Below are 15623 nucleotides of genomic sequence, written 5' to 3' on the forward strand. Positions count from 1 at the left end.
GGGTGACCTGGAAGTAAGCCAGCTCTCTAAAATGGATGGCCCAGAGGACTCCGAAAGTGGAAAGTGGATTAAGATGACCAAGGACTTCTAATGGCCCAAGGAGACTAGCATTGCAAACAGAAATCTTGCCCAGAGGAAGAAAGCACCTTAAGCTACAAGTTACTTCTGTAATGATTTTCAGATACAATGTCCAGGATGTAATCAAAGGTAAGCACGCACATGAGATGAGGCAAAAGAACAAACTTAGCAGACACTGCAAACAAAAACATCCCCTTGGAGGCTCTAGATAATGGAAATAGATGAGACACAGACACTTTGTTTTTATTTTTTTCATTTATTTTTATTAGTTGGAGGCTAATTACTTCACAACATTGCAGTGGGTTTTGTCATACATTGACATGAATCAGCCATGGAGTTACATGTATTCCCCATTCCGATCCCTCCTCCACCCCCCTCTGCACTCGATTCCTCTGGGTCTTCCCAGTGCACCAGGCCCGAGAACTTGTCTCATGCATCCCACCTGGGCTGGTGATCTGTTTCACTATAGATAATATACATGCTGTTCTCTCGAAACATCCCACCCTCGCCTTCTCCTACAGAGTCCAAAAGTCTGTTCTGTACATCTGGAGACACAGACACTTTAAAAATGTTATTTATTTTTACATTATGGCTGCGCTGGGTCTTTGTCGCTTTGCTCGGGCTTTTCTCTAGTTGCAGCGAGAGGGGGGCTGCTCTTGGCCGTGGTGCGAGGGCTTCTTATTGCCCAAGAGCACAGGCTGTGGGTGCTTCGGCTGGAACCCCCGTCCCCCGCACTGGCAGGCGGGTTCTTACCCACTGCGCCACCAGGGAAGTCCAAGACTCTTAGACAACTGTGCTGACTGTGTTCAAGGGGAAAACTTGCAAAGCTCGACAGTTTTGGCAGGAAACTAGACACTGTACAGCGTGACACAGCATACTTGAGAAAGATAGGTTCGAGCGGGCTTCCCTGCTGGCTCAGTGGTTACGCGTTGTCCTGCGGTGTAGGAGGTGCAGCTTCAAGCCCTGGGTCAGGAAGATCCCATGGAGCAGGAAATGATAAGCTGCTCCAGTGTTCTTGCCTGGGAGATGCCCATGGACGGAGGAGCCTGGCGGGCTACAGTCCGTGGGGTTGCAAAGAGTCAGACGCGGCTTGGCGACAGCACCAAGGAAGAAAACGACCCTGCGACGGGAGACCAGAGATGGCAAGCAGGAAGGAAGAGTAATGAAAGTGGGACATCTGTCAGTCAATTTAAGCACCAGCTGACTGCTCAGAACAACAGTGACTGTGTCTATGGCTTCTGCAGTGTGTGTGTTTACAGAGAATTAAATTATGTGGCAATAATACTCTCTCAAGTGGGAGAGGATCCCCTGGAGGGGGGAGGTCGGGTGGGAGGCCGCCAAGGCGCCGTCGGGCTGCCAGTCGGCGCGCTGCTCCCAGTCCTCGCGACTCTGCCTCACGGTTTCTTTTCTGGCCTAATGCCCTACCCACAGTGGGCTCCTACCTGGGTTTGGAATTGCGGCAGGTGCCGGCCTCCCAGCTGGAGCGTAACCCATCTGTGGGAAGTGTTGGGCTTCTTTACTTATCTCCTTTTTTTCCTGGGCAGAAGTGGTCACAAGTTGGTTAGTACCCTTTCATTTTCAGTTCCCCACCCAAACCTCCTCTTTTACATGGTTTGTCCCCTGAATAGTACACACTCATTGCTAAAGATTTGAAAAATACAGAAATGCACCTAAATTAAGATATAAATCTCCTGTAATTGCCATGCTCAGAGTCACTGTTACAGACTTAGTGATCAGCTCTCTCTCTCTTTTTTTTAAAAAAATTATTTATTTGGCTGCTCTGGTTCTTAGTTGTGGCACGCAGAACCTTTCGTTGTGGCATCTAGTTTCCTGGCCACGGATTGAACCCAGGCTCCCTACACTGGGAGCACCGAGTGTTAGCCACTGGACCACCAGGAAGTCCCCAGTGTATATGTGTTGCTTTTCTTTAAAAAGGGTGGGGGCCAGGTTACAGGAGTGTAACCTGCTAGTACACTGCACACCTTTTTCTGTGCCATGAATGCTCTTCTAAAACAGGATCTGGGTAACTGCAGTTTTCTCATATGCGTAGGTTGTGCTTCAATTAGCCAATTTCTGTCCAGCATTTGCTTGTTTTTCTTTTTGTCCTAAATGCTGCTGTAATAAGTGACCATCCTGACAGAAACATGATTCTCTCTTGAGAATACATTACTGGGAGTGTATCTGCTGTTCAGAGGCATTGTCCATCTTAAGGCTTTGGGATTGCTTTTCAGTTGCTAAGTTGTGTCCAGCTTTTTGCAACCCCACGCACTGCAGCACGCCAGGCTTCCCAGTCCTGCACTGTCTCCCAGAGTTTGCTGAAACTCATGTCCATTGAGTCGGTGATGCCATTCAACCACCTCATCCTCTGTCGTCCCCTTCTCCTCCTGCCCTCAATCTTTCCCAGCATCAAGGTCTTTTCCAGTGAGTCAGCTCTTCGCATCAGGTGGCCAAAGTATTGGCGCTTCAGCTTCAACATCAGTCCTTCCAATGAATATTCAGGAGTGATTTCCTTTAGGATTGACTGGTTTGATCTCCTTGCAATCCAAGGGACTCTCAAGAGTCTTCTTGAGCACCACAGTTTGTAAAAGGCGAAAGATTTATACGATCTAAAGAGAAACCAGAGTATTGAGCACCACAGTTTGAAAGCATCAATTCTTTTGCTCTCAGCCTTCTTTATGGTCCAACTCTCAGGCTTTGGTGACAACAGGCCAAACTGTCTCCCCAGCTGTGTCATCTTTGATTACTCTGGGACTATGCCAAACTTTACCTTGATTAAAAAAAAAAAATCTGCCTTCTTGACAGTTTCTTTTAACAGGCTTTCCAGTAAGATTTTTTGTCAGGATTATAGTAAATTCTTGGCAGATGAGATTTTTTTGGGGGGGGATGTGGACCAGTTTTAATGTCTTTATTGAATCTGTTAATACAATATTGGTTCTACGGGTCAAACCCACACCCCCTGCATTGGAAGGTGAAGGCCCCTGGACCAGCAGGGAAGCCTCTGCAGACGAGCGTTGTCCTCCACGGCCAATGCGGCCGCAGCTGTTGCAGCGATATCAGGTCTCAGTGGCTCATAATGGTCAGAATCTCCTTCAGGAGCCCATACACAGTATACAGTATGATCCAACATCAAAGTGGCTTAAGCAGAAATGGAGCTACATTTCTCTCCTATAGGTGTTGGTCTGTGCGAAGTCCAGAGCTGGTCCAGGTAGGCTGGAATAGCATCTGCACCCAGTCCTGCCAGCTCTATCATCCTGGGATGTGGCTTTCATCCTCATGGTTCAAAGTGACCACTCAAGAGCCAACCACTATGTCCTCACCAGTAGAGGAAGACAGGTGTATCCCTTGCTTTTAAGGGGTACCCATCACTTCTGCAATCAGCCAAAACTTATTTAGTCACACAGCTACAGCCAGCTGAAGGGAAGGAGGGGAATGCAGTGGAAAACAGCCCAGATAGAACTGAGGTCCTGGTACTGAAGACATCAGAGTGGCTACAGGAGACAGCTGTGCTACGTACTGCGATGGGCTGAGTTGTGTCCCCTGGAAATTCACACATTGTGTCCTAACCCCCGGCACCTCAGAATGTGACTGTAGTTGGAGAAAGGGTCTTTAATGGTGTGATTAAGATAAAACGACGTCATGACGGTGGGCCCTAATCCAATATGACCATTGTCCTTACAAGAAAAGAGGATTAGGACCCAGACATGCATGAACGGGGGCTCCCCAGGTTTCTCAGCCGTAAAGAATCTGCCAATGCAGGAGACGTGGGCTCGATCCTTAAGTCGGGAAGATCCCCTGGAGGAGGAAATGGCAGCTCACTCCAGTATTCTTGCTTGGAAAATCCCATGGATAGAGAAGCCTGGCGGGTTATGGTCCGTGGAGTCTCAAAAGAGTCAGACGGGACTCAGCAACTAAACAACAAAAACAACAATGCGTAGAAGGAAGAACATGGGAGGATGCAGGGAGAAGACGGCCATCTGCACAGCAAGAAGAGAGGCCTCGGGAGGAACTAGCCTGCTCACACCTTGGTCTTGGAGTTCAGCCTCCTCCAGGACGGCGAGAAGATAAATTCCTGCAGCTGGAGCCTCCCAGTCTGTAGGGCTTTGTTAAAGCAGCCCTAGCAAACGAATACACTTATCTGTTGCCAATCACACGGTGGCTCAACCACATAGGATGTCACAGCTGTGGATCAGGACTCTGGGCACAGCTTAACGAGGTCCTTCACCCCCTGGTCTCCTGAAAGCCTGCCTTCAAGTACCATCTGCCTCTCACCTGAGAGGTGGACGGGGCAGGGATCTGCCTCCAAGCTCCTGGGACGTTGGCAGGATTTCGTCCTCCCTAGGCTGCTGGCCACCTGGGCCTCCCACCATGGCAGCTGGCTTCAAGAACGTGTGTAAGCCGAGAGGGTATGGACCGCCAGCTGGAGGGACGGCTCAGTCCTCTGTAATGTAAACCCAGGAACGCCACCTTTGCCCATTACACTGTTAGAGGCGTCAGTGAGAATTAACAAGTTAAAAAATTTTATTCAAGCTAGGGGATGTATGTATACCTATGGCTGATTCATGTTGAGGTCTGACGGAAAACAACACAATTCTGTAAAGCAGTAATCCTTCAATTAAAAAATTTTTTTTTTAACTTGAAAAAAAATAAAGTGAAGATTATAATCCGGGAGACAAACTCTCAGAAGCTTTGAGAGAGCCTGTTAAAAGCCCAAGGCACAATCCTATACACTTTTGAGACAAAGGATCATACATCAAAGTTCACTAAGGATATAGGTAAACTCCTACTAACTGAGCACCAAGTCATTACGACCCCCTACAGAGCTGGGAAAGAATGCTAATCCTGTAACAAATTGCACTGCTAGGTCAGAAGGAAGGAAGGTTGATCTCTGCAGTACAGGCGGCTCTCCCGTCTTTGAGGAGGTCTGGTTAATGGTTAAGGCAGACAGCACAGAGAACTTTCCGTCTGACTCTTTTGGTCTGACCTTAATATGTAAACTTTAATCAGAAGCAAGTCACCAGTGACAGCCCACACTCAGGGTACTGCCAACCACAGTACCTGGCCGCCTGGAGCCCAGCCACTGCAGCCTGCCCTGTGGACAAGGGCTGTTATTATACAGGTAACATCAGGGAACCGGGACCTCAAGGTTGGCGGCACGTTTCTCTGAGGTCCTTGCCCTGGAAGGGGGCCATTGCTGTTCCCTTGGGTACAAGGTTTCCTGTGGCAGTGCTGGGCTTCCACTCACCTGGCTGCTTTGGGAAAACAGGCTCTGAAATCAGGTGGAGATGTGGCTGGTGGCCCAGAACAGGGGACTTCTCCTGGGGGTCACCCACGTGCCACCCCTCTGCTAGCTCTGGGCGCCCCCTCCAGGTGGTGAGGCTCTGGAGCCCCGGGCCCGCCCACGCAGCCGGCCTCGGCCAAGGAGCGGGACACCCTCCTCCTCGGTCAGGCGGTCATGCCGGTGGGGGACCTCTGGGGCCAAAGCTGCTTCTCGCTATACCAGCCACGGCCTCTCGGGGCAGCAGGCGCAGACCAGGCAGGTTCTGACCAGCCGTGCCAGCCCCAGGCCGCTCGGTTCTTCCCTGGGCTGCGCAGTGACCCTCCAGGGATATGCTCGTCTCCGGGGAGCACACCTGGGCTCCACCTGCGAGTGCCCTGGCTCCGCCCGAGGCGCACCACGTCCCACTCCGTCCTCTGCAGCGCTGTCCCGTGAGCGCTCCCTCCGCCCCGGACGCTGAGTGGGCAGGCTCTCCCGTGGGGTCTCCGGCTCCGAGCCCGTGGCCGGCCCGCCCCGCCACCCGCGGGCATCACCCGGGGGCTCCTCTCCTAGCGGGTTCTCAGCCAGCGAGCCGGAGGCTCACATCCGCCGCGGCCCGCCCCTCGCCTCGCCCCACCCCTCACCGCGACGCCCCGCCCTCCGCGCCCCGCCCCTCGCCTCGCCCCGCCCCTCACCGCGACGCCCCGCCCTCCGCGCCCCGCCCCCTTGCCTCGCCCCGCCCCCACCGCACCTTGACCCGCCTCGCCGTGCTCCGCGCCCCGCCCTCTCCGCGCCGCGCCCCTCGTTCTCTCCTGGGCGGACCGCGCTGATGTCCGTGGCCTCGGCGGCTCCAGAAGGCGAGGCGGCGGGCGAGGAGAGCCGGGCGAGGAGAGCCGGGCGGGCGCCGCGCCTGGCCATTGGCGGAGGCCGCCGCCTCCGACCGTCAATCCCGCCGGCCTAGCCCCGCCCTGCCCGACGGCGGAGCGTCGCGGGGCGTCAGGCCGAGGGGGCTGCCGGGACAGACCCAAGATGGCCGAGCGCCTGGGTTCCGTTCCTGCCCTCGGCCCTGAGTCTCATTCATTGCTACGCTGCTGAGCGGAGCCGCGAGCCAGCCCCAGGGCTCCGGGCTCTGTCCCCGCGGGGCGGCAGGCCGCCATGGCGACCCTGGAAAAGCTGATGAAGGCCTTCGAGTCCCTCAAATCCTTCCAGCAGCAGCAGCAGCAGCAGCAGCAGCAGCAGCAGCAGCAGCAGCCTGCGCCGCCGCCTCAGCCGCCTCAGCCCCCTCAGCCGCCGCCGCAGGCGCAGCCGCCGCCTCAGCCGCCCCCGCCGCCGCCGCCGCCGCCGCCGCTGCCGCTTGGCCCGGCCGCGGCCGAGGAGCCACTGCACCGACCGTGAGTGCTGACCCGCCGCAGCTCGGCCCCAGCCCTCCTCGGCCTTCGCCAGCCTCCCGCGGAGGCGCGGAGGCGGCCCCGGCCATCTGCCCTCCCAGCTGCCCAGTTTGGGGAGGAACCAGGGTTGCGTTGTGAGCAGGACTCGGCCGAGCCGAGTCCGCGTCCAGCGCCCGCTCTCCTCCTCTGACCGGGGCAGGGCTGCGCGGGCGCTGGGCACTCCGCGAAGAGCCGGGAATTTGGAGCCCGAGTGATGCGGGGACAGTGGTGACCTCATGCCCGGGGACGTCGGACTGGAGGGCGGGGGAGCGCGCGCGGTCCAATGGGGAGCCTCTGGCGGGGCCCCCTTTAAACAGCCTGGGGGTCAGTCGGGCCTGTCTTCGAGCAGCCTCAGGGCTTTTCGTTTAGTTCGCGGGTCGCAGCAGAAGAATGAAGTGTCGGCAAGAGACCGGCTTGTCTCAGTTCAAATCGGCCTGCAGGCCCCTTAAATGAGCGGTGGTCGCCCCATAAGTGTTAACTTAACCTAGATGGTTGTTATTAACACAGGAGACTGTGTTAATACAACACAGTACAACACATACAACGGACTTCAATACGGGAAAGAGTGGACTGAAGTTTATTGCTTGTCTGCCATTGGAAATCAGTCACGTCTTGCTGAGGGAGAGGTTAATCGCCCGGGCGAGTGATGTACATTTCACGTGCATCGCAGTCATACTGCCCAGAAGCTGGATGGGTGTCTGCGGACAGTCTCCTGTCGCAGACATCCTGGTACTGTTCGGCTGCTTGTGCTAGGGAAATTTTCGAAACAGGAGAAGAGAAACCATTTGATGTCACCTTCTTACAGAACCTGAGTACTTTTCCCTGAAGTCTTGGGTCTTCCGCAGAGGTCAGGGTGTGCCCTGCTATACAGTTCAGGCCTTTCTTTCACGTGCGGGCATTTTATTCTCATCTGGATTTGTACAAGAGGGCATTTAATGAGGACAGTTTTTGGGAAGCAGCCCCTTTAAGAGGTTCCCCTTAATGTTAAAGTGGATTCATTTTTAGTAATGTTTTCATCTTTGTTTCTGATACCATTCCTTGCTGTGTCCTGAGGTCTAATCAGGAAATGAGTATTTGGGGAGTCATTTTGGCTTATCTGTTAAAATGTAGCAGTAAAGCACTTTTTCTGCTAAAAGGTGAAAAACCTGTTTGGATACTTTGAGAAAAAAGAAAATCTTTTTTTATGGACTTGACTTTTCTTTGCAGCAAATAGCTGTGACCCATTCCAGACTTAGCATCGTGCTTCTCCCTGGAGGTAGAAGTCAGGGAGGTCCACACGTCTCGGCATCTGGTGGCTCTTGTGTACAAGCAGGAAGGACTAGGCCGGGCTCTGGGTGGGAAGGAAGGTCTGACTGCCATCCCCGCCTGCTGTTCCGGCCCTTGGTCACTCTAAAATTATACTGTTTCTTATGCTGATTTGACAGAACCTGAATGTGGTATGTCTTCAAAATATGGAAGTGAAGAGGTTTCTTTCTTAAGCCAGCTTGACAAAGTATTTAATCTGTCATCTTTGCATAAACAATACATTAACATGATACAGATTCCTAAATTGCAGACAGGTAGTTAAAATGTCTCTCTTCTGTTCCTTTCTCCTGAGTACCTCACTCCATTCCCAGAGGCGAGCATGTTACACACTTCTTCCTTGTGTATCCTACCTGGTATAACTTGTGTATATATATGGATAGACTTTAAATTTTTTAAAAACAGAAATATTTCAGAATAGCAACTTTGAAAGCTTCTTAGCATGCTCTGAAATCAACTACATTTGGCTTAATTATAGTTATAAAATGCATAAATATATTTTTATGTACTTGGCTGTTGAGAAAGCAAATATTCATTAATTTTGAGTAACAAACTCCCTGCCTCCAAATTTGGATCTTAGCATTTCTGTTCATGTGCTTCAGCTGAAAAATCCCTTCCCCACGATAAGATCGGCCAAAAGCAATGAGAAAGTAGCTGTTCTGTCTGTATGGTTCTTGCTCTCTGTGGAACTCCAGTGGCACCAGCGAGCCTAGGCTCCAATTAAGGATCTGAGTGCTTACTTGGGGCTCGGCGTATGGTATGCAGGGGTTCTGCGTGGTACTGCCTACCGTCTCTAGAAGGCTGGCGTGCAGGGGAGTACCAGAGCTTGGCAGGGTCCTCACTGCAATTATGAGGCAGTTGGCATTGGCCTTTGGCACTTTTTCACTCTCCTTCATATTCCCTCCTAGTTTTTCCCTGACTTTAATTATTTGCTGGACGTCTAACGAGTGCCAGCCGGTTCCTAAATAGGTGCAGTGCTACAGCCTTGAACAGATAAAGCTCTGCCCTCAGGAAGCTCACATTTTAGTGAGGGACATAGACTGTAAACAGGGTACATACGTAAAGTACATAGTATGTTAGATAGCGATAAATGGAGGAGGAATGACAGCAAAACAGGGAAGGGGTCTAGGAAGTGTCAGGCTTAACAAGGTAATGACGGTTTTTAGATAGGATGTCCAGGGAAGGGCCCCTGAGTTGGTGGCTTTTGAGTAAAGCCCAGGCCCAGGGAAAAGGTCCAGACTTCCTGAAGAGGACTGGCGAGGTGGTCGGTATGGCCTTTTGAATTCGGGAGAGGAGACTCTCAGTGGGAGCTGAGGTCCAAGAGATAGAGAGAGTGCCTCGCCAGATCAGTAATCCCTTCCAGATGGAGTAAAGACTGTGGCATTTACTCTAAGTGAGGTGGGAAGTCATTGGAGGGTTTGGTCAGAGGAGGGGAGGATTTGAGTTCCGTTTTAAAATGAATACTGGCTGATAACTGAGTTGGCGGAGAGTCTGGGAAGCAGCAGGAAGCCAGTTAGGAAGTTGGTGACGTGATCAGGTAAGAGATGATGGTGGTGAATTCTGTCAGGCTGTTGGCAGTGACAAAATGACTGAATTTTGAAGGTAAAACCAACAGGACTTGTTCTTCTCTGCTGAGCATGGTTTAGCTATAGTTGGTGTTATCATTTAGGGTTACATTCAACTGCAAATAGCAGAAAACTCTTCTGCAGTAACTTAAACAGGTACGAGTTTATTATAAGACAAGAAGAGGTCAATGTGAGGAAGTTCCACAATGATTGGTATCCAGCTTTTTTTTTTTGTACTTAACTTGTAAGTCCCTGTCCTCATTCTTTCCCATTTTTTAAGTTGAATTATTGTCTTTTTATTGTTGAATTGTGACAGTTCTTCATAATATTCTTAGTAACAGACCCTTGTCAGATACACGATTTGTGAAATGATACTCCCTCTCTTGGGTTGTCTCCTCACTTTTTTCCCCTGCATTGCATGGCTTGTGGGGTCCCAGTTCCCTGACCAGGGACAGAACCCAGGCCCCTGATGGTGAAAGAATGGAGTCCAACCACTGAACCGCCAGGGAAGTTCCCTCCAGACAGGCTTTTTAAAAAAATATTTTTAAGATGTGTTTATTTTTGACTGTGGTGGGTCTTTATTGCTGCATCCAGGCTTTTCTCTGGTTGCAGGGAGTGGGGACTACTCTTCCTTGCGGTGTGCAGGCTTTAGGAGTTGTGGTACATGGGCTTAGTTGCTCTGAGGCATGTGGGATCTTCCCAAGCCAGGGATTGAGCTGGTGTCCTTTGCGTTACAAGGCGGATTTTTAACCAGTGGACCACCAGGGAAGGTCTTCCCCACCCCCCCATACAGTCTTGATTTCTGTTAATTTTATATCACAATTTCAAGTGACATGTGAGTCCTCCAACTTTATTCCTTTTCAAGATGGTTTTGGCTACTCTGGGCCCCTTGTGTTTCCATTTAAACTGTAAGAGCAGATTGTCTGTTTCCGTGAGGAAGCCAGCCGGGATTCTCTGATGGGGATTGTTTGGAGTCTGTGGATCCGCTCGGAGGGTATTGGCGTCTCATCAACATGCAGTCTTCTGGTTCCTGAACCCTGGCCCACCCTTTATGCATGTGGTCAGACAGTCAGTGTTTCAGACTTTGCCAGCACATCTCCAGCTGCCGGTCAGCTCTGCCACTGTGGATCAGAGCAGCCAGAAGCTCTAGGGAGATGAACAAGTGTGCCTCTGTTCAACAAGATTTTGTTAATGACGTGGACCTTTGAATTTTGTGTCTAACTTTCCCATGTCATAAAATATTATTCTTTGATGTTTTGTTTTGGTTGGTTTTTTTTTTCTTTTTTGGTCAACCATTAAAAAATGTAAGAACACTTAGACTGTCCAGGACAGGCAGGCTCTGGTTTGCCCCCCACCCCAGATTAGATACTTTGGGGAAGCGTTTCTTCTTCGGTTGCTTTTTATTAACTAGCTTAAAAAACTATAAAAATTACACACATACATTGTAACAGCATCTTCAGCTAGCACCGAAGATGACAAGCAAGACTTCCTCCCTGGCTGTCCTAGCCTTATTCTCTGAAAATAACAATTAAGTTTCCTTTCTCTGACGTTTTAGTGCATGTACAGGTCTTTGGTGTTTTTTTTTTGCTCACTATATTTTTTCACTTAGCAATATATCAAAGATCTTGTTTCATAGCAGTACATGTAATTCTTACTGGTTGGCTGTGCAGTACTGCAGAATTTCTTTTTAAGAGAGGACTCACAGAGGTGTAAAGGCAGAGGTCTTTCCAGTGCTGTCCACATTCAGAGGCCCCACCCCATTGCCTCTGGTCCCTGCGAGTAAGCCTGCCACTCAGTAAACCACAGACAAGACTTGCCACGGATCCTTGCTGCTCAGCGTGTGGTTTCAGGGCCAGCAATTCAGTATCACTTGGGAGGGTATAAGAAGTACAGAGTCTCCGCCTGACCTTAGACCTACTGAGTCGAGTCTGCATTTTAACAAGGTTTGTGAGGAGTTACGTGCACATAAGGCTTGAGAAGCTCCGCTGTGGATGATCAGGTCCTGTCTCTCTGATGTTATAGTATAATATAAAATATAATTAGTACAATAATGCCATCTGCATTTGGGAGGGAAGACTTAACGGTGCTCACGGTGCAGCTGTAGCTCAGGCGGTATGGATTCTCTGTCCTCGGCCGTGGGGCGTTTGTGTGGCTGTAGGCAGGGTGTAACACTGCCCAGGGAGCTGTGGGGGCATCAAGAGCCCCGGCTGCTGGGGCCGGGGCCTTACGTGGGGACTGGACGCGGCGACCCGGAAGGACTCCTTTGAGCCAGGCGCCTGTCGCGTGCCAGGCCCTGCTGTGGGCCCTTGGGTTACAGCGGTGACCAAGGGCTGGTGACAAATCCCCTGGAGAAACACGAGCCAGTGTGGGGAGCAGGGCTGTGGGGTGTGGCTTAGGGTGTGAAGCGCAGGGAGGGAGCAGGCCGCGCGGGTGTCTGGGGGAGCAGCGTGAGGAGGGTTAGGGTTAGGGTTAGAGGAGGTGGGAGGGGAGGGGAGGGGAGGGGAGGGGCAGCCCGGGAAGGCCGGTGCCCCAGTCTGAGGACTCAGGATGTTCCCCTGCCACATGCACACTTGTGCTGTCAAACGAGTGATGTAATTTATGACGCTCAGCCACTGCCAGATGCTGGTGCGAAAGAAACTGGGTCACTTTGCCGTCACCGGTGGGACTTAGAAAGGGGAGAGGTACTCTGGAAAACAGTTCACAGCAGTTTCTCATAGAGGTGAGCTTTCGATTGCTGCATGACCTGGCCGCAGCACTCCTGGGAGCCTGTCCCAGATTTACACAAATCTGAGCACAAGTGTTTGTAGCAGCTTAACTCATAGTGGCTCCAAACCAGAATCCACTTAGATGTCTTTCAACAGGTTATTGGTTAGACTCAGTTCAGTTCAGTCGCTCAGTCATGTCTGACTCTTGGCAACCCCGTGAACTGCAGCACACCAGGCTTCCCTCTCCAGCACCGACTCCCATCACTTCATGTCAAGTAGATGGGGAAACAGTGGAAACAGTGGCTGACTTTATTTTCTTGGGTTCCAAAATCACTGCAGATGGTGATTGCAGCCATGAAATTAAAAGACATATACTCCTTGGAAGGAAAGTTATGACCAACCTAGACAGCGTATTAAAAAGCAGAGACAATACTTTGTCAACAGAGGTCCATTTAGTCAAAGCTATGGTTTTTCCACTGGTCATATGTGGATGTGAAAGTTGGACTACAAAAGCTGACCGCAGAAGAATTGGTGCTTTTGGTTAGACTTCTGAGCAGTAAAAAAAGGAACAAGCTCCTGATAACACAGGTAACAGCTAAGGTGAATCTTAAGGAGATCGTGCTAGTGAAAACAGCCAATCCCCAAAGGTGAGGATTGAGACACTTCTCACAGTTTGAGAAGTGAGCGTGAAAGTTGCTCAGTCGTGTCCGACTCTTTGTGACCCCATGGACTGTATAGTCCATGGAATTCTCCAGGCCAGAATACTGGAGTGGGAAGCCTTTCTCCAGGGGGTCTTCCCAACTCAGGGATCGAACCCAGGTCTCCCCCATTGCAGGCGGATTCTTTACCAGCTGAGCCACAAGGGAAGCCCTAATACTGTCTGATTCTACTTCTGTAGTCTTTGAAGTGACATAGTTGTAAGGAGCAGTTGCCAGGGGCAGGGGCAGGGAGGAGGGCGAGGGAGTGGGTGCGGTTCTGAAGGGCAGCTCAAGGATCCCCGTGGTGAATGTGAGTGTCCCCTCTCGTGACTTGGTGGCAGAGAAACAAAAACGAACACATCTGAGAAACTGTAGAGACATAGATTCACACAGACGAGTAAAACCGGAAATCTGAAGGTCAATGGCACTATTCCGTAGTTCTGTTCTGGCTGTGATTGTTTTGTAAAATGTTCCCCTTAGGGGAAACTGGAGAAACTGTACCCTGAATTTCGTTTATTTCTTATGATATAGCACATGAATCTGCAATTACCTCATTAAAAACTTTAACAATAAAGGCCACCCTGGTGGACAAGGGAGTAGGAGTGAAAGAGGCTATTGAAGTAATGGGAGCTGACTGGAAGTAATCAGACCAGCTGGGGGCTGTTACAGACTCGCAGCCGGAGCTGGGGTGGCTGGTGCGGCGGGCGGCGGTGCTGCTGCTCCCCTCGGGAGCGAGGGCTGCTGGGACTGCGGCCAGATGTTTAAGAGAAATTAAGATTATAATTTACATATCATAAAAGCCATCATTTCAAAGTGTACAATTTAGTGGTTTTTAGGTCGATCATAAGGTTCTGCAACCATCACTGCTCTCTAATTTCTGGGACATTGCATCACTCAAAAAGAAAGCCCCTCTCTGCAGCAGTCAGCCCCCATCCCCTCGCCTCCCCCCAGCCCCTGGCCACCCCTGATCTGCCTCTGTCTCTGTGGAGCTGCCTGTTCTGGATGTTTCTCATGAACGGAATCATTCACATGGGGCCTTTGTGTCAGATTTTGTTCACTTAGCGTAACAGATTGGACTTTGAATTGCACTTTCTTCTATAGTATTCAGTTAAATCACTGGTAAGAAAGGCATTAATAGCTTGTTTCTGTGGTATAGACTGTGTAGTGGGGAACTATCAGGCCTTGCTTTCCCTAACCAAACAGGACTTTTTTTTTGGCCACACCGCACAGCTTGAGGAATCCTAGTTCCCCGACCAGGGACTGAACCCAGGCCGTTGCCAGTTGTGAAAGCGCTGAATCCTAACCACTGGGAAGCCAGAGAATCCCCTCAAACAGTACTTTTATCTTAAAATTATATCTGAAACATAATTCCAAAATGACTTAGGTGTTCTATTCCTGCTTTGAAAAAAGAGGATCTTTCCAAGGAGTTCTAATCTTCTAGGAGCACTCTCACATTAGTACTTGGCTAAAGTTAAAGAGCCGCTGATGAGGAGTCGGCGGACCTGGCCCCTCACTGCCGCGCTCTGGACCTCAGTTCCGCCTCCGGTGTGGGGCGTGTAGGCGCTGACTCGGGATGTGTGTGTGAAAGGACCGGTGAGCGCGAACAGAAAGACAAGTGCGAGGTGAGTGGTTGTCTTCAGGTCCTGAGGTGGTCCAGGTCTTCTCTTGCACACCTTCAACCTGGAATCAAGTTTCTCCTGCTTCGTCTTAAAATAACATAATTCTAAAAATGCGAATTTAGATGAGAGGCCTTGAATTCCCGTTTTCAGAATTAGTTTTCAGAATTATTTCTTCGATAATTAGTTTGATTGTACTGTGCTCTACTAGGATTTCCCTGGTGGCTCGGATGGTAAAGAATCTGCCTGCAGTGTGGGAGACCCAAGTCTGATCCCTGGGTCGGGAAGATCCCCTGGAGAAGGGAGTGGCAACCCACTCCAGTGTTCTTGCCTGGGGAATCCCATGGACAGAGGACCTTGGCAGCTGCAGCCTCCGTGGGGTCGCAGAGTCGGACACGACTGAGTGACTTAACACTTTCACTTACTGTGATGTAGAGACCTTGATTTTCTTAGGTCCCTCCTTACAGATGACAGCCACAATGGTGTGGTCACTCACTTAAACTTAGACATCCTGGAGTGTGAAGTCAAGTGAGCCTTAGGATGCATTACTACAAACATAACTAGTGGACGTGATGGAATTCCAGCGGAGCTATTTCAAATCCTAAAAGATGATGCTGTTAAAGTGTTGCACTCAATATGCCATCAAATTTGGAAAATTCAGCAGTGGCCATGAGATTGGAAAAGGTCAGTTTTCATTCCAATCCCAAAGAAGAACGATGCCAAAGAATGTTCAACCTACTGTACAGTTGCACTCATTTCACGTACTAGCAAGGTAATGCTCAAAATCCTTCAAGCTGGGCTTCAGCAGTACATAAACTGAGAACTTCCAGGTGTACAAGATGGATTTAGAAAAGGCAGAGGAAAAAAAAAAAAAGAAAGAAAAGGCAGAGGAACTGGAGATCAAATTGCCAACATTCATTGGATCATAGAGAAAGCAAGGGAATTTAAAAAAAAATCTGTTTCGTTGGCTACCCTAAA

General features: G+C 50.4%; 1 protein-coding gene and 1 long non-coding RNA gene across 3 annotated transcripts in view; one reads left to right on the forward strand and one right to left on the reverse strand.

Moving 5' to 3' along the window:
- Positions 1 to 501: 501 nt before the first annotated feature.
- Positions 502 to 6163, reverse strand: LOC136152973 (uncharacterized). The gene is made up of 3 exons (XR_010660305.1): positions 6084 to 6163; positions 1521 to 1614; positions 502 to 1198 (listed from the first exon to the last, which is right to left on the reverse strand). It is a non-coding gene; the product is annotated as an uncharacterized lncRNA (long non-coding RNA).
- Positions 6164 to 6346: 183 nt separating this feature from the next.
- The window catches only part of HTT (huntingtin), a 118564-nt gene continuing 109287 nt past the window's right edge, over positions 6347 to 15623 (forward strand). For both annotated transcript variants that reach the window (XM_065914524.1, XM_065914526.1), the window contains exon 1: positions 6347 to 6723. In XM_065914524.1, the coding sequence (XP_065770596.1) occupies positions 6488 to 6723 (236 nt within the window). In that variant the 5' untranslated portion in view covers positions 6347 to 6487. The remainder of the gene's footprint in view (positions 6724 to 15623) is intronic.

The sequence above is a fragment of the Muntiacus reevesi genome, chromosome 22, assembly GCF_963930625.1.
Source record: "Muntiacus reevesi chromosome 22, mMunRee1.1, whole genome shotgun sequence".
Lineage (NCBI taxonomy): Eukaryota > Metazoa > Chordata > Mammalia > Artiodactyla > Cervidae > Muntiacus > Muntiacus reevesi.